The sequence below is a fragment of the Humulus lupulus genome, chromosome 8 (genome assembly GCF_963169125.1).
Source record: "Humulus lupulus chromosome 8, drHumLupu1.1, whole genome shotgun sequence".
NCBI lineage: Eukaryota > Viridiplantae > Streptophyta > Magnoliopsida > Rosales > Cannabaceae > Humulus > Humulus lupulus.
The window spans coordinates 43,095,573-43,119,796 of NC_084800.1; the positions used below are offsets into that span (position 1 = coordinate 43,095,573).

The 24,224-nt window shown below is 35.1% G+C and overlaps 1 protein-coding gene across 1 annotated transcript; it reads right to left on the reverse strand.

The window, feature by feature from the left end:
- Window positions 1–17,907: 17,907 nt before the first annotated feature.
- LOC133795322 (gibberellin 3-beta-dioxygenase 3-like) lies at window positions 17,908–21,494 on the reverse strand. The gene is made up of 2 exons (XM_062232776.1): window positions 20,989–21,494; window positions 17,908–18,704 (listed from the first exon to the last, which is right to left on the reverse strand). Exons 1-2 carry the CDS (start codon window positions 21,492–21,494, stop codon window positions 18,122–18,124), a joined length of 1,089 nt encoding a protein of 362 aa, XP_062088760.1. The 3' UTR covers window positions 17,908–18,121.
- Between the last annotated feature and the right edge of the window lie 2,730 nt (window positions 21,495–24,224).

The following is a 24,224-nucleotide window of genomic DNA, read 5'->3' on the forward strand; positions in this document are numbered from 1 at the left end:
AATATGATGAGCATATCGAGAGCTTTCCCCCACGGGATAAATCTTACCACACCACAATCACAAACCACTTGTAGTGCTAAAAACATGCCCATAACATTCATACATCAATCATAATCCCTGCTCTTCCAACACTCATACCATGCCTACAACTCCAGCATGCAAACATTATAGTTATATATTCATGGAGCATATACTCATATAGTCAAGAGTTTAGCCTGGCTCTATCAAAATCTAATGCTCCCTAATACAATGTGCAGGTAAAGAATTCACATTCTATTTAAGCAGTTAAACACATTACTACATAAATAGTTACCATTCCCTGAGTGAAGCTATCTTCAGTGACGAGTGTACATGCCCAGCTTGTCTTCAGGAACCATAAACCTTGGCTCGCTCTGATACCAAGTTATAACGCCCCAACTCCAGGGACCGTTACGGTGTGCCTTGTAAACAGTGCTAAACTCGATAATTGAGCATGTGGCCAAAATCGTGTAACTATGTATGATTAGTGGTTTAGGGATTAAAAATTTTGGTTAGGATATAACGTTCCATTAGAATGTTTATTATATACATTGGGATCCAAAAAATATAATTTTAGAGGTCTATTACAAGAAAATATTGCAACCGGCCGATCTAAGCGGCAAAACAGGGTTAAACCCTAGTTCCCCTTCAAACCTCGGCCGTGGTGGTCGAGCAACTGCATATGTACACATCATCACCTAAGCTCTCCAACTCAAGGATGGTCCAGCTTTCTTTTGCCTTTACCTGCACCACATAGCACCCGTGAGCCGAAACCCAGCAAGAAAACTTAATATGCTCATGAACAGTAATAATATGTCATCAAATCATAAGGCACACGCCTAGCAGATATAGCCCTATTCCAGCAGGCAATATATTCACGTAATGTTGAGTATAACACATCAACCAATGATCATAATAATCATTCAGGGCTTTTAGCCCAAGATGAAAATGTAATGTTGAGTATAACACATCAACCAATGATCATAATAATCATCCAAGACTTTCAGTCCAAACAAATAGGTGACATTCGCAAAAGTCACTAAGTTGGGTCTAGCTCCCTTAGCCTTGTGATGAAAGGGTCACCGGGGCTTAATAGACAAGTGAACTTGTAATGCCCCGAATTCTCCGGTATGGTTTAATGGAGGGAATAGTAGGCCGAGAGGGCCATACTTGCTTAATTATGCCATTAAATGATATTATGCATGTAAACGTGAATTATATTATAATATGATGTTAAATGTATGCATGTGGGTGATATATGTTGAGACCACATTATAATGTGGGTTTGTTCAAGCCATTCGGCATGAGACGATCTTGGATTGATGATTAGCAGTTTAGTCACAACAGGTTTAAGATTGGGGCTCGGGTTGAGTCTCGGGGTGATTTTAATTATTAGAGCATTACCGGGTATTAAAGGGTAACAGGATGTGAGTTATTGGTGTTTTAGATTATTGAGAATAGCGGGAATTGGAGAGCGTTAATTATGATTAACGAGATAGGTGGAAAATACAAGATATGCCCTTGGGAGCCTCTAGAAACTTTAAATTGACCTAGGGGTAAAATGGTCATTTCACCCCTAGGATATATATAAGCCATTTTTGGCCGAGGTTGAGGTAGAAAAACAGAGCACGTTTGAGATCTTTCCCGTATCATCTTTTCCTCAGTTTTGTTTGTGATTTTTGAATCAATCTTGAGGATTCAAGCTTGGGAAGCAAGCCTTGGAAGTTTGGGAGTGTGTTCCTCCATTGAAGGGCTTCATAAGCTGAGTTTTGGGTAAGTTTCTAGCCATAGAATTCCTTGGTTTGCTCTGTTTCAGCCTTGTTTTGCAGCTGTGATTTCTAGGTTGAGACTTTGGTTTTGTTGGGAGTTTTGGCTAGGGTTCCTATGGTTGGGATGTTTGGGGTATGTTAGGATGGTTTTTGGGTTCATTTGGCATCAAAAATGGGTTTTGGAAGCTTTGGAATCAGGTGGGAATCGAAGGAGATGAAAAAGGGTGTTTCAGGTGGAGGTAGCGCTATAGCGCCCACCTTAGGGCGCTACAACGCTACTCAGGAGGCAGATGGGTGTGTTGGGGGTTCTGAGTATAGCGCTGGGGCGCTAGGGGTTGAGCGCTGTAGCGCTACTCTGTTCCTTCAAAGTCCCGTTTTGAGTGTTTTTAAGGGTTTTTAACTTGGGGTTTCAATCCTTAAGGCCCGGGATCGAATCTACTCACCATGTGGGCATGTTTCGAGGTCCCAAGAGTGGTGCTTAGGTTAAAACCATATCCATGTTGATTCTTATTAATTGAGGTTATAATTGGTTGTGATTAGGTGACTGCTAAGGAATTAAAAGTCGATCGTTCTCAGGAGTCGTTCTTGTTATTATTTCTCGCTCGAACCAGAGGTAAGAAAACTGCACCCCAAATGTGACATGCATGGTTATTCATGAGGCACGCTGGTTGTATAAATGTGGACATGAATTGATTGTAGAATACTTAGCAAATGTTGCTCACTTGTGCGTGGTACTGACTCATTAGTCAGATTTGGCAAAGGTGCTAGTATCAGCTGTAAAGCTGTGACTCATTAGTCAGGTTCGGCCGTGGTACTGGGCACTGGTCACATTGGGCTGACTCATTAGTCAGGACGGCCTTAGCGTGTTCAACGCAAGCCAATAAGGATTAGATCTAATCGACTTTCTGCATTGAATGACTCAAAGAGCATTAATGTCGGACCGACCTCAAGTTCGAGGAACATTATAAGCGCTTGAAGGCTAGTGGCTTACCCATCAGCCACTCTTCTATTTGAATAAGTGACCTGCATGTTAGTCACTCAGTATGGTTTACCAGAACCTGTTGAAGGCTAGTGGCTTACCTAGCAGCCACTCTTCCATTCGAATTAGTGACTTGCTTGTTAGTCACTCAGTATGGTTTTTCAGAACCTCAAGTAATATTCACTCATTGGTTTGAAAACTATGAGCTCTGTGGGATTATAATGATAATCATTTGATGATGTTTACATATAATACTGTGTTTTCTTGCTGGGCTTTGGCTCATGGGTTCTATGTGGTGCAGGTAAAGGAAAAGAAAAGCTCACCTAGCCTTGAGTGGAGAGCTTAGGTGGTGATGTGTACATATGCGGCCGCTTGACCACCATGGCCAAGGAGTTCTCAGAGGAACTAGGGGGTTTACCCTATTTTTGCCGCTTAGGTCGGCAGGGTTTGAAATTTTGGAACAATAATGACCTTTTTGAGTTGTAAATAACTTATAAATGTTCTTGTGGGCCCATGAACAGTTTTATGTATCAATAAAACATATCCTTTCCTTTTTACTGGTTTTCACCTTAACCTGTTAATAACACTTAGATCACGATTTTAACCAAAGGACTTAGGCAATGAGTCAAATTTCCGGTTCACCGTTCACTGTAAATATTCTGGGGTAACCAGGGCGTTACAGAAATTTTATTAGTTCGAACAGGATAGGTGCATGGTGGCTAGTCACCAACATAACCTTCCTCATGACCATAGAGTCATAACCTTGGAACATCGTTCCCTAGCCATGTGACAAATAGTCACCTGGGCCTTAGGCCTTGGCTCTAGTAACTAGTCTTAGACTAGGCAAGCGCTTATAAGTCCTTCGACCTTAGGGTCGGTCCAGCATTAATGCCTTAGATCCATTCAACACTGATGTCGATTAGATCTAATCTTCATTTGGCCCTGCGTTCATGACGCTATGCCATTTCCGACTCTTAGGTCAGTATCCCTGACTAGTCAGTACATATACAAGTAAGCAATGCCACCAAACATATATCATATGTCAAATACCCAAATAAAGGGCATTCAGCATGCTTACTCAATAATTACTAGCACAATTAGGATCATGCATAAACACAGAGGCTCAAGCTCTGAACAATATCATACTCAGTATACAAAGCATGTCCTAATCACATGTTTCTCATGCATCACATGCATCATATTTAACCACTTGACATGCCTCAACAATAATCATGCATGCCACATTTAATAATCCAACATGCATCAATAATAACCATGCATGTCACATAAACACAGGGTGCAGTTTTCTTACCTTTGGTCCAAGCACATGTTACCAATAAACGAGCCACAAGCAGGACCCTGATCCCAAGCCCCTAGTGAAGACCTAGTCACAACCATGATATAAAACCTCATCGAAATGGGTAAATAAATACTTCTAAACCCAACCTAAGCCTCTGGGACATCAAATCCCACTCAACCAGGTAGTAGGATCGATCCCAGGCCCTTAGAGTTAAGTTCCCATCACAAAAACCCACATTTGGCATTTTTTTTCCCTTGAGGGCCGCGGCCCTACAAGGACCATGCCGCGCCCCGCCCCCCTGGCAGAGCCTCCTCCACCTTCTTAAAGCTAGGGCCGCGGGGCCCTAGTACAAGGTCGCGGCCCAACCTCGCACCAGCCACTTTTCCTCATTTTTCCACTTTTAAAACATTCCAAAAGCCTATCCAAACATCTCCAAATCCCAAAATCAAAGTTCCCAAACATCCCCATGATCCAAAACCCATAAAACCTAAGTCTCAAATCACCCAAAAACACTTCAAAACACAAAATCCAATTCAAGCGTAAAAACTTTTAAAAACTTAAAACTTGAATTACCTCCAATTGAGTTGTTTCCAACTAAATCCTCCGACTAATAAGCTTCTAATATTTCCTAGGATCGCTATGCCTCGATCCTCGCTTGATTCCGAGTCCTAGAACTCAAGTTACCTTTGAAAATGCGATCAGGAGACGAAAAGGAAACTTAGAGGGAGAGAGAATGTACAGAACGTTCTTTTTATTTCTTCTAAAAGGTTACTTCAAGCTTAAGTAGCCTTAACCATATCCTAACACTCGGGGTCCCAAAAACACTCCTGGGGAAAAATAGTCAAAACCTCCAGTATTTCCCCCTGATCTTACTAACTCCCAATTTATCACCAAATATTTATTCCCATTACCCAATAACCTAGTAATGCTCTAAATACCCCTTGGCTTACTCCAAGTCAAGACTAAATCCCGTTGTGACTTTCCCACTAGCTTACCTCCTAGGATCGTCTAGTGCTGGGTAATCCTGGCATAACCAAATAATAATAAAGCACCACACACACATCACATATATGCCAAATATGCCCGAAATGGCCAAAAATATGAAAATCACCCAATTACTCAGAAATGGGTTCACATGCATATTTAATACACCTAACACATGCATATTATCATTTAATAACATAATAAAGAAATTATGGTCCTTCCGGCCTCCTAATCAAGGTCCTAAATCTTATTAGGAAATTTGGGGCATTACAGTGATGGAGCGGATCCTCCTCCTCCTCCAGATCTCACGCGAGTTCCTACTTCCTGTGAGTCAGGTAATGTACTATAATTAGTCTATCTTTTATCAATAAATGAAAAATTGTTATATTTTATTCAATTTAATTGTATTTTTTAATAAACATATGCAACGACTGCCGCAAAAAGAAGAAGTCGGTCTCGATCCAAAATTTTGCAGCAGCTCGTCAACTACAATAAAGGTCTGTTGGCTCTACAATTTCATCTGAAGGAGGGAACCTACAAAGCAGTTGGTGATTTTGGGACATTGTTCACGAGACTTATTGGCAACCTTATTGGTCACCATGTCCCGTTATATTATGACTCGTGGCAGAGTGTTCCGAATGAGCACAAGATTGGATTGAGGCAAAAACTTGAGGTAAATTTATCTACTTATTCACATATAATGTTTTTTTATAATTTAAAAAATCTCACCATTTTTTTAAGGAATTTTTCATTCTTCCCGGAGCTCTCCCTTAGTGGTGACTGATAGAGACTGGGATTAAGCAAGAGTTTCAGGATTGTTACAAGGATAGAAAAGGTCGCAAGAAAAGACACTTCGCTGAACATGGAGGGTATGATGATATTGAGACAGCCAGAAAGAATCCACCGGAGGACATTGACAATGAGAGTTCGTAGAAGGTTGTTGAACTTTTCACCACTGGCCAGTTCATGGCACACTCAAAGGCAAATGCTGCCAATAGAGCAAAACAGAAGTATCAAAGTCTCCATGTGTAAAATCCTTTTTTTGCTAAACTTTAATTTAGACAAAATATTTTAAATGTTTAAAGAAAAATTAGTAGCATATCTTCATATTGATTTTAGGATTAATTAGCAATATTTTCAGCTGATTTTGTAATGTGAAAATTTCTTTAAAGTGTGAATATATTTGTTGCCTTATTTATCTCAAATAATCAATTTTTGATACAAATATATTGTGCAAATATCTTGAGATTATTTTCAGGGATTATGTGGGATTATGTCTATTCTGGAATTAAGTTGGTGTCAAAAATGAACATGGTCAAAAGAAATGACCATGTTCGTTCTGCCAGATGAGACTGACTACATTGCTGACTCATCAGTTTCCTTTTCTGTCGACACAGAATGCGTCTGGCTGGCTGATTTCCTAAATCAAAGGAATTCGCAAATTGATTTCAAAGATACCAGAAAATGATGACCTTGGACGATTTCGCTGCCTATAAATATCTTGCCAAAGCCTTTGGAATTTTCACCTCTTCCATTTTGAGTATTTGTAAACATTACGTTATTTTGAAGAGTGTGTTTATTTGTAGAGATTAAGTTTGTTCACCTTAATCTTTGTGAGAGTGCTGAGTGTACTTGTGGAAATCTATCTAGTCCATCGTAAACAGATAGTGTCTATTGTGAACGTGTTCATAAGGATCTTCGGGAGAGGATTCTATCTAAGTCTCACTTTGGGAGGAAGTGTGCACTCGTTATTCTTTGAAGGGAGTTCAAGAGAACTAGCGTTTCATCAAATCAGATTCATGGAGAAGAGTACAACAAGATTGCGAAAATAGTTTAAGAGGGAGTCTTACATTGTTTAAGTCAATGCTTTTGTACACATTGTTTCTTTACTAATTGGTTTATTCTCTGGGCGTGGCCGCAAGGAGTAGGTTATCCGAAAGTGTTTCTGAACCTTGTAAAAATTCGGTGTGTTCTTTATTTTTTGCACTGTCTATTTATTGTGTTTAGTTTATGTCGTGACAAGTTCGGATTCTGTCCCGACAGAATTACTATATGTGTAAACAGTTAATTACCATTCTGCACTTTAATTAATTCACATGGTTTAATTAATTTGGAAATTACTAAAAACGGAATTTCACCATGGATCGACTTCTTATGCTTCTGCTCGATTTAAGAAGGTAAATAAAAATATATAGATAATTTGAAATATTTTAAGTTATCTTAATAATAGTTTCAATATTTAACTGAGGTTTTGTTAAATTTTATTTTCTAAAGATGAATCTTCAGACTAAGGAACTGCCCAGCATTATTGATACGTTTTATGACATGCACAATCATCTGACACTAGGATGGATGAACACGAATGCTAAGGATGCATATGTAACTAAGTTTATAAGTTTTGTATCTATGTATATTATTCAATTATATTATGCATTATTGACTTGTTTCTAAACTGCAAGAAGTCTTGCAGCAAGAAGTCCAGACACAATCCCAATCTCAATCTCAATCTGAAGTAGGAAGTGTCACTATCAATGAGACACAAGTTGTCTCAAAGATTTTTGGTCAACGTCGTGGCCACAACCGAGGTATTGGACGAAAGTTGAAGGGCACTAGAACCTTTGCCTCAAGCACCACCAGATCCTCTTCACAATCAGAGGCATCACCATTTCCTTCCACCATAGTTGGGCCTCCAACGATACCACCTGAGGCTTTCCAAACCATAATTCAACACTTTAATCAAGCCTTTATGACCCAAAACAACAACTTCTAGCAAATGCAACAATATTTGCAAACAACAAATCTGAACATCCAACCTCCACAATTTCAGCCTGCCAACTTGGACATGAACATGATACAGTCCATGATGGCAAGCTTTCAACCACAACAACCACTGTAGCCACAACCACCACAACAACAACCACCATAGCCACCACCACAACCACAACAACAGCTCGACGATAATGACTTTGGAATTGATTTTGATGATATTTAGTTTTATTATGTTACTGTTTTTAAATTATTAATATTTTGTGATTTTTTTTTTAATTTGGAGACAATACTACTTATATTTTGTTATCTTACATTTTGGAGACTATGGATATTGTTAAATTTGTTTTATTATTTAATTAATAAATTGGTTTTATTATTTTATCAAATAAGTTGGTTTTATTTATTTAATATTTAATATTTTATTAAATAAATTTTAATTGATATAATTAATTAAATATATATTTTAAAAAAGTTTATACTTACAGCAACGAAATGTCTCCGTCGTAGGGTGAATGCTGAACATGAAAATCTAAGTTTTCGTGACACTACAGCGACGTCATGTCGTCGCTGAAGGCTTATAAACCTACACACTCTTCAGCGACCACATGTCGTCACTGTAGAAGTTTTTTAAATTTAAATTTTCAAATTTTGCAACCACCAACAGTGACGACATATCGCCGCAATATCCCCGTCCAACTGAAAATAAGGATTCCCTACTGCGACCGACATGTCGTCATTATAGTAAAATACTACTGCGAAGATTTCGTTTTGTCGTCGTCGTAGATTGCTACACATACGGACCTACAACGCTGCTGTTTTGGCGACGACATGCGTCGCTGTATAACTACAGCGACGATTTCTCGATTTACAACGACGACAAACGTCTTCGTTGTAGACTCTTTTTCTTGTAGTGTCAATCATTCACAATCCATTGTAGTTCATTGTGATAGCCAAGTTGCAATACACATTGCTGAAAAATCTATTTTTCACGAACGCACCAAACATATAGAGATTGATTGCCATTTTGTTTGAGAAAAACTTCAGCAAGGCCTCCTCACTCCATCCTACATCCGTTCTAGCAACCAATTGGCAGACATTTTCACTAAACCCCTTGGAGGCGACACTCATCTCCAACTACTTCACAAATTGGGTGTTCTTGATATTTCAATTCTCGCTAGCTCCAACATGATGAGGGTGTTGAATGAGTCAAAGTTGTTTTCTATAGTCTAGGACGTTTTGTTTTATTCAACAAATTTTAGTTATATTATTTCCTAGGATACGCATTGTATATTGTTACTAAGTTAATAGTTAGTTCCTATTTTTTGTATATTTAAACTTCAAATATATCTTTTGTGAACATTGTATATAACTTTTACTGATGAATAAAATGTTGGAAAAATTATATTTTATATATAATAAATAGCCAATTTAGGCTAATGTGTGAATGGAAAATTGATGCCTTAAATGTGGTCCATTGATAGCTGCTAATAAATGCAGATTTGGTCAAGGATGTAATCACCGTAAAAATGGTGAATATTCTGATCGATATCAGAAATTATGGTAAAGATTTTGATTGATCAATATCACTAATTTTGTGGGATTTTTGGCATTAATTCCCTTGTGTTCACACTTGGTATTCCACCCCATATGAAGCCTATAAAAGGAGGCTTCACCTTTCATTCTAGACACACCAACAAAATAGAGTCACTCACAAAAAGCTCTTTTGTCTTCTTCTTCTTTGTTTTTCGTAAGTCTTAAGGTGATAGAGTGAAGGTATTAATCCGAGTTCGCTGGAGTAGTGAAAGTGGTGTATTCCTCTACTCGTTAGTCGTTGTATCCTGGGAAGTGGTTGCTCACGTATCCTCTAACACCAATCAGGTAGAGGGGGCAAATCTGCTTTAAGGAAAGCGTGTTTTACGTGCCTCGGCTTGCTTTTCACTTATCAGTTTTATAATTTATTATTTTGTATTTATTTTTTCTGTTCTTCAATTAAATATATTACTATATATTTTGTTCTTCTCCACTATATTAGTTCTAACAATCTTAAAGCAGATTTTGGACTCCTTCGGAGAAGACGAAAATATTGAAGGGTGGAAATCATTTCTGAATTTTTTGTGTTTGATTGCTGCTTATAATAATTTTATTATCTTTCTATGCTCTCAATTTTCTTTAAGATATATATATATATTTATGTATTAATATGAAAGTTTTACATATATTTTATATGCTTAATTTTCTTGTCTCAATTATTAACATATATGTGTTAGTCATATTTTACATATACACGTGATTCCTTTTAATGCATGTTTTATCAAGTTATCACATAAAATAGTCTACATGTGACTAGTTGGATTATTTCCAGGGAAAATCACGTGTTGCTATTCCAATTTTTTTTTATTGAGCTATTGTATTCAAGCACATATGGGCATATATCTATTTTCTTCGTGTATCATTTCGGTGGTAGCAATATATATATGCATAGTTATATGAACTGATTTTTTTTTTCCAGTACTTTCATATTCTGGTATGTTTCCATATGAAATATATTCTTTGTATTTATATGCATGAAACACACATATATAATGTCATATATGTTTAATGTATATTCTAGAATTTTAAATATATCATATATTTATAGTTTGAGCATATTGTCTAATTTAACTATGTATATGCATATTGATGAAATGTTCCACACATTCTTATAATAAATAGAGAAATGTATATGCATATTCACTTACCTTAATTGGTATTGTCATTACAACTATTTATTTATTTATATATATAATTTACTGCCACATATCAGTAGGTAATTATATAATTTTTTGGTTCACATATATTATCTTTCTAATGTTGTATTATTGCCTAATTATTTACAAATTATGTAACCAATCAGATATGGCTGAAAATATGGATGTCATTGCTACTGGAAGCATTGAAGGATCTCCCCGAACTCCAGCTTCAACCACCAAGGACCAATCTAAGGGTCAGGCTGTGCAAGTTTCGGTACCATTGGTACCAACGGTTGCTGTGAACCATAATGAGAAACCGGATAAGTTCACTGGGGTGAACTTCAAAACGTGGCAGCAGAAAATGCTTTTCTATCTGACAACATTGAATCTTGCGAGATTCCTAAAAGAGGATCCTCCCTTTATTGGAGAGGATGAGATAGATGTGCAAACTCAGCAAGAAATTGACGCTTGGAAGCACGCTGAATTCCTGTGTAGGAATTATCTTCTGAATGGCTTATCTGACACTCTGTATGGTGTGTACAGTGTGAAGAAAACAGCCAAGGAATTGTGGAACTCTTTGGACCACAAATATAAGGCTGAAGATGCTGGCGCCAAGAAATTCTTGGTTGGTCAATTCTTGAACTTCAAGATGGTAGACTCCAAGAATGTGATAAGCCAAGTGCAAGAGCTTCAATTGATCATCCACAGGATCCATGCTGAAGGAATGGTTTTGAGTGAATCATGCCAAGTAGCTACAATTATTGAGAAGCTACCCCCTGCATGGAAAGACTTCAAGAACTATTTGAAGCACAAGCGAAAGGAAATGAGTGTTGAAGATCTCATTCTCAGACTTCGCGTTGAAGAGGATAACCAAGGTAATGAGAAGCGAACCTTGAATCCTAATGCTGCCAAGGCAAACTTGATGGAGCATGATAGAGGCTCAAAGGGGAAGAATCCTAAGCACAAGCAAGGGCCCAAGTTGGGACCAAAAGGTGGAATTGCAAAGAAGCCAAAGTTCCAAGGGAAGTGCTTTAACTGTGGCAAGATGGGACATAAATCATCTGAGTGCAAATTGCGCAAGAAGAAAGGCAATGAGACCTATATGGTGGACGCGATATCCCAAGAGGTCGCTGAATTAGACTTATGTGCCGTGGTCTCTGAAGTCAACCTGGTGGATGCGAATCCAAAGGAATGGTGGCTCGACACTGGAGCTACTCGTCATATATGTGCAAACAAGTCAGCATTCTCTGATCTGACTACACTGGAAAATGGAGAGAAGCTCTACATGGGCAACTCAGCAACCTCTGAGATAAAAGGGGAAGGAACTGTGTTCTTGAAGATGACGTCTTGAAAGAATGTCAAGCTGCAAAATGTACTGTATGTGCCTGACATTCGTAGGATTCTGATATCTGGAACTCTGCTGAGTGTACATGGGTTCAAGATGGTGTTTGAATCTCAGAAAATTGTACTCACTAAAGCGGGTGTTCCTATTGGGAAGGGTTATGTAAAAGAGGGCATGTGGAAGATGAATGTAATGGCTGTTAAGCCAAATGCTGTTATTGATAATAATAAAGCTAGTACTTCTTCTGTTTACCTTCTTGAGTCTTCAAATTTATGGCATGGTAGACTAGGTCATGTTAATTATAATTCTCTGCGTAGATTAATTAACTTGAATCACATACCCACGTTTAATATTGATTCAAAACATAAGTGCGAAACTTGTGTAGAAGCGAAATTAACCAGGTCATCGTTCAAAACAGTTGAAAGAGACACTGAACCCCTTGATTTAATTCACAGTGATATTTGTGATTTAAAATTTGTTCAAACAAGAGGTGGTAACAAATACTTTATTACTTTTATTGATGATAGTACAAAGTATTGTTATGTGTACTTGCTAAAAAGCAAAGATGAGGCTATAGAGAAATTTACTCTCTATAAACAAGAGGTTGAAAATCAACTTAATAAGAAAATTAAGATGATAAGAAGTGATCGTGGTGGTGAGTATGTAGAACCATTTAGTGAACTTTGTGCACAAAATGGAATCATTCACGAGGTAACACCACCTTATTCTCCTGAATCCAATGGAGTGGCAGAACGGAAAAATCGCACTTTAAAAGAGATGATGAATGCCATGTTATTAAGTTCTGGATTACCGCAGAACATGTGGGGTGAAGCTATTTTGTCAGCTAATTATCTTTTAAATAAGATTCCTTGAAAGAAAGATCAAAAGACACCATATGAATTATGGAAAGGTAGAAAACCTTCATACAAATACTTAAAAGTGTGGGGGTGTCTGGCTAAGGTGATTGCACCATTGCCAAAAAGAATGAAAATAGGTCCAAAAGCAGTAGATTGTATTTTCATTGGTTATGCACAAAATAGCAATGCATATCGATTTCTTGTACATGAGTCTAAAAACCCGAACATTCACAAGAATACGATAATGGAATCAAAGAATGCATCCTTCTTTGAACATGTATTTCCTTGCAAAGATAATGGGGTTGGACCAAGCTCTTCTAAGCGAACATCTGAAACGATGGATGATCGAGAACAAGAAGAGGAAACTGATGAAGTCCAAGTAGAGCCAAGGCGAAGCAAAAGGGCAAGGATAGAAAATTCTTTTGGACCAGATTTTCTAATTTATATGATAGAGGCAGAACCTCGAACATATAAAGAAGCTGTGAGCTCTATTGAAGGTCTTTTTTGGAAGGAAGCCATAAGGAGTGAAATTGATTCCATCTTGCAAAATCATACTTGGGAACTAGTTGACCTTCCTCCTGGATGTAAACCTTTAGGTTCCAAGTGGATTTTCAAAAGGAAAATGAAAACAGATGGAACAATTGATAAGTACAAGGCCCGATTAGTAATAAAAGGTTACAAACAACAAGAAGGCTATGACTACTTTGATACTTATTCTCCGGTGACGAGAATAAATTCTATCAGGATGATTTTGGCAATTGCTGCATTGCGAAATCTAGAAGTCCATCAAATGGATGTAAAAACTGCCTTTCTAAATGGAGATCTTGATGAAGAAATATACATGGAACAACCCGAGGGTTTTGTAGTTCCAGGGAAAGAAAGGAAAGTTTGCAAACTTGTTAAGTCACTGTATGGACTTAAGCAAGCACCAAAGCAATGGCACGAAAAATTTGATAGTGTCATGATGAAAAATGGATTTAAAATCAATGAGTGTGACAAATGTGTGTATATCAAAACCACAAACGAGGGATACATCATTCTATGTTTGTATGTAGATGACATACTCATTGTTGGAAGCAACCAACGAATGGTTAAATCCACCAAAACAATGTTAAACTCAAGGTTTGACATGAAGGATATGGGACTGGCTGATGTAATTTTAGGGATAAAAATTATAAGGACGCCAGATGGACTCAGTTTGAGTCAGTCACACTATGTGGACAAGATACTTGACAAATTCGGTAAAAATGATTCTGGAATTTCCAGAACACCAATTGATACAAGTCAGCATCTATCCAAGAATAATGGTGAAAGTGTGTCCCAAGTAGAATATGCTAGAGTAATAGGAAGTCTAATGTACTTGATGAGCTGTACTAGACCAGACATTGCCTATACTATAAGTACTTTGAGTCGATTCACGAGTAATCCAGGTGTTGAACACTGGAAAGCAATTGTAAGGGTACTTAGGTACTTAAGGTATACTCGTGACTATGGGCTAAACTACACCAGAGATCCAGCTGTGCTTGAAGGATACACTGATGCAAGTTGGATATCTGATATTCATAACTCAAAAGGTACTAGTGGATATGTCTTCACTCTAGGTGGTGCAGCGGTTTCATGGAAATCTTCGAAACAAACTGTAATCACTAGATCTACAATGGAATCTGAGTTTGTTGCTCTGGATAAATGTAGCGAAGAGGCAGAATGGCTACGTAATTTCCTAGAGGATATTCCAGACTGGCCTAAACCTGTGCCTGCAATATGTATATATTGTGATAATCAAGCAACAATTGGCAGAGCAAAGAATGTTCTATATAACGGTAAGTCAAGACATATACGTCGACGACATAATACCATTAGACAATTGATCTCAACTGGAGTTATCTCAATTGACTATGTGAAGTCAAAAGATAATATTGCGGATCCGCTAACCAAAGGGTTAAATAGAGATCAAGTTGAAAAGACATCAGAAGGAATGGGACTTAAGCCCATAAGAAATAAGGTAGATATAAAGGAAAACCCAACCTAGTTGACTGGAGATCCCAAGATCTAGGTTCAATGGGACAACCTAATTATATAAACCTTATAAGATCACTGTGGGGACTAACCCTACCCATTCTGTTGATGAAACAGTGATTCTCGTTGGAAAAAGGATAAGCATTAAGCTTTTAATGACCCTTATGCGTCGGAAGTTCGAACGGGGCAATGCGAGATTGTTCTTAATTAAGAGGTCACCTATGTGAGAGAGAAGTGGGGCCGCTTCAAAGGAGAATTGTGGGGGCTAAATTCTCTAAAACCTCTCGCAGAACCAGGCGGATGTTCATGGCCAAAATGAACATAATCATGAGAACCGATATGATGCCAGGAAGATATCTGTGTGAGATATATCGTCATTTACATCAACAGCAGACAGTTCAAAGACATCGCGTCCACTGATCAGCTAGTAAGGTAAATATATTTTCACAAGGGAAGGTTCAAAGGTTAACACCCACCTATCCTATGCAGGTATCTACCGTAGAATTCTATCACCGTGTTGAGTCGAGTCGAGTCTTGTCAATTCATTGTGAGTCTTTTCTCTGTGTATTCCTTATTGTTGATCAATTTCATTCATGTGGGGGATTGTTGGAAAAATTATATTTTATATATAATAAATAGCCAATTTAGGCTAATGTGTGAATGAAAAATTGATGCCTTAAATGTGGTCCATTGATAGCTGCTAATAAATGCAGATTTGGTCAAGGATGTAATCACCGTAAAAATGGTAAATATTCTGATCGATATCAGAAATTATGGTAAAGATTTTGATTGATCAATATCACTAATTTTGTGGGATTTTTGGCATTAATTCCCTTGTGTTTACACTTGGTATTCCACCCCATATGAAGCCTATAAAATGAGGCTTCACCTTTCATTCTAGACACACCAACAAAATAGAGTCACTCACAAAAAGCTCTTTTGTCTTCTTCTTCTTTGTTTTTCGTAAGTCTTAAGGTGATAGAGTGAAGGTATTAATCCGAGTTCGCTGGAGTAGTGAAAGTGGTGTATTCCTCTACTCGTTAGTCGTTGTATCCTGGGAAGTGGTTGCTCACGTATCCTCTAACACCAATCAGGTAGAGGGGGCAAATCTGCTTTAAGGAAATCGTGTTTTACGTGCCTCGGCTTGCTTTTCACTTATCAGTTTTATAATTTATTATTTTGTATTTATTTTTTCTGTTCTTCAATTAAATATATTACTATATATTTTGTTCTTCTCCACTATATTAGTTCTAACATAAAATTTAATCAACTTCACGTTATCTCATATTTACACTGTAAACTCTTTTGTATTGTCCATAGTCATTAGGGGCTGTGTTAGATGCCTGGTTGGAATTCACATACCAAGTAGCATGCCTAAGCTCAAGTATCTAACCAGGTGGCGATTTGGAACATGGATGAAAGCAAGACAATGACTCTCCATGCTCATGACAAGCTGGTTTCTTCTTTGCCCGTATCAAAGGTCACTGGTTTTGTAGGTCTCGATAACTGTGTCAAGCTCTGGAAGTGACAGGTTGCTGCCTTTGTTATATATGCTGACAACATTGGAAATAATTTTAAATCATACTCTGTAACAAATAATGAGCAATATTTAAGATCTTTTCTGAGTTTTTTATATTTGTTACACAATATTGTAGTAGGGACAAGGGTCTTTAATTAGGCAATGACACCACCCAGTCTCAGTTAGTCCAACGAAGAAAGTTCTCGTACCAAAGCTAACGAATGTAGTCAGAACAAACTTTGGAAGAAAGTCTATTTTGTTAAAATCACGGGGTTATAATGTAAAGGGTTCTTAATTTTGTTAAATTCCCAATAAGAGATGATACTTATTGCTTTGTTTATATTATATGCCCTATCTAATTTAGTTATCGTAATAGAAGTAATTAGGCTTAAGGTAAAGCTTCCCTTAGTTTAATTTGATCACACTCACTTTTATCCACATCGGTGGTCAACATTTCTGAAGCTCATCAGATTTACAGGGCTTTTTTTTTTCCTTCTGTGATAGAGGCTTCTATTATTTTCCAATATTATTTTTTTATTTAAATATTTTTTTGACTTTGCTTTGAAAAAAATTAAAAAATGATTTTTTATGATGACTTATTCAATTGATTATTTTTGTTTTTGTTGAATAAAAGTGGCTAAAATGAAACACCAAAGGCTGAACATTCGGTTGATTGGGTCAAATTATTTTTATTAAGAGTAATGATACAGAGAGAATAAAAGACTAGTTCATGTGGAAGTAACCCGTCCCACTCCATTTAGCAAAATATAAAAATAATATAATTATAAAAAGCAAATAATATTTTAAAAAGTTATCATTTTTTTATTAGATTATAATTTATAAACAATTTTACTCGTGAAATATTTTTTTAATAAAATTAAAAATAATAATAATTATATATTAAAATTAAGTATAATTTTTAATAATATTTAATTTGTTATTTTAAACTAAAGTAATGATATAAATGTTTTACATATTAATTTCTTTAAATAAACAAATATTATTTATCATTTTATAATTTGATATATTTATATTTGTTTTTATATTATAAGTTTCAAAAATAAAATAAATCATTAACCAAAAAATTATTAGTTTAAGATTAATTTTTTAAAAATAATAATAATTTGTTTTGAAGTGTTTCATATTCCTGTGTATCTAAAAACCATATGTTAGATGAGTTTCACTTAAACCCAGAATCAAGATAAGTTAAAACTCCTGGACTATAGTTTCACCGGTAACAAAAACTTAAACTCAGTACCAAATATGAGAAAGTGTTCAGATTCTCATTTCCGTTTCTAGATTTCTGCATACCAAACGGCTCCCTAAATGATTGAAAAGAAAGACACTTTATAAGATAAGAAAATTAGTATGAGAATTTTTGTGCCAGTATTAAAATGATGGATTCTGTTTTGAAGACAAACAATAACAAAAGTTGGAGACGAGTAAAACGAAATTAAGTATTTTTTTTAGTTGAAAGATATTCCAAATTGTCCAAACCACTATAGTAAATGCTAACTTCCAAAGTGCATAATTATAACAATTTTAACTTAATTACATTGAATAAATTAAGATCCTTTTAAGCTAATCAAATTTAATCATTATATAACACGAGAAATTTAGCTTATTAATAGAATAATATCACTCTAAATATACATTTAAGAAATAACAGTGGATATATTTCAAAAAATATAAATATTAAACTCGAATGCAATGCAATACAAACAATTAATCATTTAAAAAAACCTGAAATACCTCAAAAGAAAAAACTGAAAATTGATTTGGATTTATTACACTCAAAAGGGAATGTGACTGAAAGTAGTTCATGGGGCAAAGTTTAGGTTATTGAGCCCTCCTGATAAACTCAAGTGCCTTGTGAAAATGATTGGCCTTAATATGAAGATATTCTTTCCATGTGATTGGACGGTACAAAGGAGGATGATTAATATCAGTGAGTTGAATCAATGGCTCAATCTTCACATCTTTCGGTGGGCCATAGAAATATGCTACCGACAACCGATGATGTGTCTTGTTCACAACCGCGCGATGTAACACACTCTTGAAACGTCCATTAGACAAAATTTGCATCAAGTCTCCTACATTGACAACGAGTGCACCGTAAACTGCATGCACCGGTACCCACCCGATCCCCTCCTTGTGGACTTGGAGACCCTTAGCACTACTGGTTTGGCATAGTAGAGTAAGCAATGAGGAGTCCGTGTGAGCAGCCAAGCCCATAGCTTTGGTTGGGTCCGGACAGACTGGGTATGAATTTAACTGAAGTGGGCCATGAGAGGTTTTGTAGCCATATTTGGGCTTAGCATATTTTGAATCTTGTTGACTTAGGCCCAAAGACCGAAACATCAGGCCCATCATATGCTCAGCGAGTCTGCTCATCTCCTTTTGGCACGATTCCATCACGTTGCTGCAGGAATAACCAGACGGCAGACAGATACACATTAAAATTTAATATATTAATGCGTGTTTTAAAGATAAACCCGTGTCATAAAAAAACAAATGTGAAGAAATGTTTTTGTTTTTATTTTATAAATATAATATATAATGCACATTACTGTGTTTTGGTGCTTCTGAAAATCATATCGCACTTTTAAATAGGCCAATGAATAACCATAATTAATCATCAAGAGAGTGGAAAATATTTGTATAATTTGAATGTGATGAGCTGTATGTATTTAATTTATGCGCAATCAATAAACAAGATTATAATTAAGATAATAAGCGGATTTTAAATTTATGATATGCATGGCTTGAGATTTAATAGTTGAATAATCGTATAGGCAAGTTAATTCGTTTGAAAAAGTACAAATATAGGACTTGGGGGAACTTTATGCATTCTTTATTTTTATTAAAAAACCAGTTAATTAGTGGGTAGGTTAAAGAGAAACGAAGATCTAACAAAGATAAATTATATAAATAAAAGTTTATTTAAGTTGACACTTGGGTTGTCTTCTTATTATCTCAAAAAAATAAAAATAAAAAAAGAAGAAGAAGATAAAATGTGCGTGTGTGCTTTTTTTAATATATATATATATTTACAGAGAGAGAGAGAGGAGAGAGGAGAGACGAGAAGTGGCTGTATATAGTCTCCTTTGGGGTTATGGTATAGCTAAGGGTGCAGCCTGTCGCTACATAAACCTACAGCTAACCGATCAAAATATTAAACCATTTCCCATGCAGCAACCTCTACTGGGGTTGATCGGTGGCGGTTGCAAAGGAGTACTGTAGTAGAATTAATTATAGCACCCTAGTTAAAATGGTACTGGATTTTTACAAATTTGGTCTCCATTCTATGTTTTTGATATATTTTAGTATTTTTAGAAAGAAAAAATATATAATAATTGTGATAACCGTCCGATCAATCGACGGTTCTAGAACAAACAGAATTGGGACGAAATCTGAATCTATTTATATGCGTGGGTATTTATAAATATATATACTAGCCGGCAAGTATAATATATATAAATATTTATATTAATAATTTTTAGATATATGATAACTAAATACAATATTGAAGCTACATGATATATATATATATATATATATATAAAATACAATAATATTTAAAATGAAACTAATAATATAAATAAAATAAAAATAGACTACGTCTTATAGTAAATAATAATATGTATCCTTTAATTATTTTTAGTTTTTTTTATGTATCTCGCAAAGTCTTTTGTTGAATTTGATGAAAAAAAAGTCTCAATCATTTAATAAAAAATAAACTATCACACAAATTTATAAGATAAGAAAAATAATATGTATGTCTTAATTATTTTTAAATAAATATGATTTAATTATTTAAATTATCATAAAATATCATAAAAATATCTTATTTTAATTAATTAATTTATTTTTGTTTAAGTTTATGTTTGTCTAGTTTTTGGATTTGGTAGTGACAACAAAATATTTTAAATTATATGTTTAATATAATATTAAGTTTAATTAAATTTTATTTAAGTTAAAAAATATATAGTTTTATTATTTTTAAATAATTATTATTATAAAATATCTTATTTTAATTTATTTATTTAATTTTATTTAAGTGTAAATTATGTTTACCGTTTACTAAATATAAAAATATTTGAAGTTAATGGAAAAAAATACTATTAAAACAAAAAAAACTCTCTTATTTATACACACTTCTTTTATATAGAAGAGATATGCATATTAAATATTGATTCCAATCGGTTGAAACTATTGGATATACATATATAATTAGTAAATGATGTCACCTAAAGAAACTCCTTTTATTGAAGTTTGTGTACGTACTCGATCTATACATATATATATATATATAAATGACTATATATCATCGACTTTCAAACAACTATGATTTACTTTAAGAGACAAAATATATCCATATATATCATGTATATATATATATATGATTCTCAAGTTTGCATAAACGGTTTAAATTTACTACGTGAAACGCAATGCATGGAGCTGCATGCTCGGACACATTACCGTCCTCTCAAATTTCATTTTTAGCAATTTAAAAAATAAATAAGATATCACTGTTCAGTGTCCACTCAAAATTTATTTATTTTTCTGCCGAAAAAAATAATTTTTATAAAGGAAAAGAATAAAGTTGTTCTTTTTTAGTCAAAAAAATAATTTTTTTTCATATGAAACCCTTGGCTGAAAAGAAAGAAAAAAAAAAGACGCATTGTTTTCGAATTTTCACGTACCAGAAGTAATCGCGTTGCTGACGATCGTGCGGCCAGAGTTGATGGGCATGTTCCAGCGGCGACTCAACGACGGTGAACCCCTCGGACCACATTCGCTTAGGAAAGAAGGTCGACATTCGAGACAACCCGTAGCCTGAAAGGCTATTGAGTGATCGAATGGCCCGGAGTTTCTGATCTGCCGGCAGAGAAAACAATCGACGGCACTGGAGCTCAACGTCATAAAGTAGTTGAGAGGGAAAGCCGTGATGGGTGACATGAAAAATACCCCATTTTTCACAGGCATCTCGCATGAGAGAGATGGCATTCGGGTCGGAAAGATCGATTACAGGTATGGACTCGGAGTTTGAGAGTGGGTTGGGATGGGTGAGCACCCAAGTGTGGGAGTCGGGTAACTTGGAGACGGATTTGAAGTCAAGTGGGATGATGGGACGATGGTGATCATCATCATCACCATCGTTAGTGTTATTGGGATAATTTGTTTTCAAAGAATATTCTGAGGTTGGCATATTATAATTTGTTGGTGTAAGGGAAATTGTTATATTTATACTTTGAACAAATGGAGAGAAGAAACTCTCTATATATAACCAAAAAATGAAGTGGACAAGATTATGTTTCCAATGAGGGACAAAAACTATTCTCTATATACTTCTTTCATTTTATGTTTAAACAGTTGTACACTCTCTGAGCATTTGGACATTTTCGTCTTTTACATAAAAGCCACCAAAGGCGATAATAATGGAGTTTAAAGGGTTCCCATGCACTCTTAAATTATTTATATATATGAATAAAAGACCAATGAAAATGAGAGTGCGTGTGTAAAAATGACAAAATAAACAAAATGGGACTGTATGTGATGCATAACACCTTGGGAAGAGATTACTCAGTGATTTGAAAATGACTTACCATATCTTTTCTTCATAGCTAATTGAGGAAATCCCAATTGAGAATTAATACTCCATGCTATACGAAAGAAGTCGTATATATATATATATATATATCTTAGTACTAATTTATGCAAGTCGTGAAAACCAATTTTGATGGAAATACATTAACGCATATATATGTGTTGTGCTCAAAATATTTGACCCAACTGTTTTGCTATTAAGCTTCAAATGAAATCCAATGAAATTTCATTAGTCTTCTTAATTAAGCTTCAAATAAAATTATTAGTGGATTATGTTTAATACAAAATGATGAAAAATATGTCTAAAATAATATAATATTTGAATAAAAGCCCTAAACAAACTATATATCTATTAAACTAAATACACACAATATATTTACAACTATAAATAATTTTTTTTATAATTATAGGGAAATTCTATAATAAGAGTACGAGTTTAGCCCCTACTGGTAAGAATGTTTTTGTTTCCGGTCAGCATGTTGATAAATTATAACTTAATTTTTTTATATGGCGTAATACATTGTAGTTATATCAAGCATTTTTTTGAAAGAAGTATCGTTAATTTCTTCATGCTCGTTCCAAGTTCTAAGTACCACAGTTTACGATGCCCAAAAATAGGTTAAAACAATCAATTGTACTCGTGTTTTTTTTAAATTTATACGCGTGCAACTAACCATTTTAAACTCTAATTTTTGGCATTGTAAAGTATTTATAATTTATTGAAAACTAATGGAGTGCTTACTATAATTACAATATAAATCATCATATAAAAAATAAATTATAATTTCTATACATACCAAAAATTGAAATACCCCTACCGATAGGGCAAAACTTGCACCCTATTATAGAATTTCCCCATAATTATTATATAATTAACAACTTTATAGAGTAGAGAAATTGACCTTTTGCATCATATTGGCTTTAGGCACATCTTGAATAGAACTCCTGTTGTTAGAATTCTAGTAGTCTTCTTCGATACAAATTTTAACAATCATTTTTTAACGTTCACTTCCTTTCACGTGTGCTTAAGGTACGTAGCTCTTGAACACCATGCAGGGATAGCTTTTCAATCGTTGGAGCTACTTGGAATGTCTTACTCAGTATCGTACTCTCACAGTGAATCTCATACGAGATTACTTGGAATTCCTGAACTTGCATGATCACATTATTTCTTTACGCTAGCAGTCTCTATTTTATATTTCTGGTATAGAGAGACTCAAAATTCTTTAGTGGTCGATCTTCTTAGTAATATACACATTATGCAAAGTATTGTCTAAGACATTCATGATATAGTTACGACACGGAAAATCAGAATTGTTACAAGCTTCAATAATATCGATGACTTAGATATCATCCTCATATTCCTTGAAACTTTGGTACTTCATCAATCATAAATCTTGCAGGATTCAAGGTAATGCTGCCACCTCTTGAAATTGAGTCAGTGGAATTTGTCAGGTCTTTTCCCATGACTCATAGCAACCGAAAACAATACCATTTAGGTATGACCTTGAGCCACCAGATTTGGGGTGTCATCATCGTTCCCACCTTGTTTTGTTTCTGTTGTTATTTTTCCTGAAATCACACAAGCAGCAGACTAATGAAGACTAGATGCCTCTATCCTACCTCAGCAGACTAATTTTTACTAGATGGGTCTATCCTACTTCAGCAGACTAATTCTTTAAAAATATTCAATTCTAATAAAAATTTGGACATGTGACAAACAGTCTCCAAGACAAAACTTCTAATAAGTATTCACAATCACGATCAAAATATATCCAAACAATTTAAGATAAGACTAACATCAAATATTATATTAAAAGATAAGATTAACATCAAATGATAATACCTTTTACGCCGGAAATATTATATAAAAATTAATTTTAGCATATATGAGATTCTAAGTATTTGGAATAAAAATTTAAACACTCTTAATAAGTCTTATTTATAGATTTACGAAAGGCATAAATCTATTCAAAAAGAATGTGGGAGTTTGGTCAATGGGAACGATTTGTGAGAAGTGTCCACGTACGTAAAGATTCGAATCGATCCATGAGTGTTTATTTTGATATAAAAATAATTGTTTAATATATTTAATTTTGTTTTTAGATGTGTATTTTGTCTGTATTTTGAAACGATTAATTTTGGCCATATATGAGGTGCCCTTATTCTTTTTGTTGTTGTGTATAGTGTAATTACAAAAGAGAGAGAAGAAATCTGCAAACTTATTAGTTAGTGGGTTTTGAAAAGGGTAGCCGACCAACACGTATGGATGCCAAGAAGCCATTTGTTAGGTCAGCATCTACCTTATCAGCGTTTTAAAGGTCATCGACCA

What these genes read in the sequence shown, in the direction of transcription:
- LOC133795322 (XM_062232776.1), bottom strand. Translation starts at nt 21,494, where the DNA reads ATGCCAACCTCAGAATATTCTTTGAAAACAAATTATCCCAATAACACT. An exon ending in CAGCAACGCGATTACTTCTG is followed by an intron (nt 18,705 to 20,988) that starts GTACGTGAAAAT and finishes TTATTCCTGCAG; the next exon opens with CAACGTGATGGAATCGTGCC.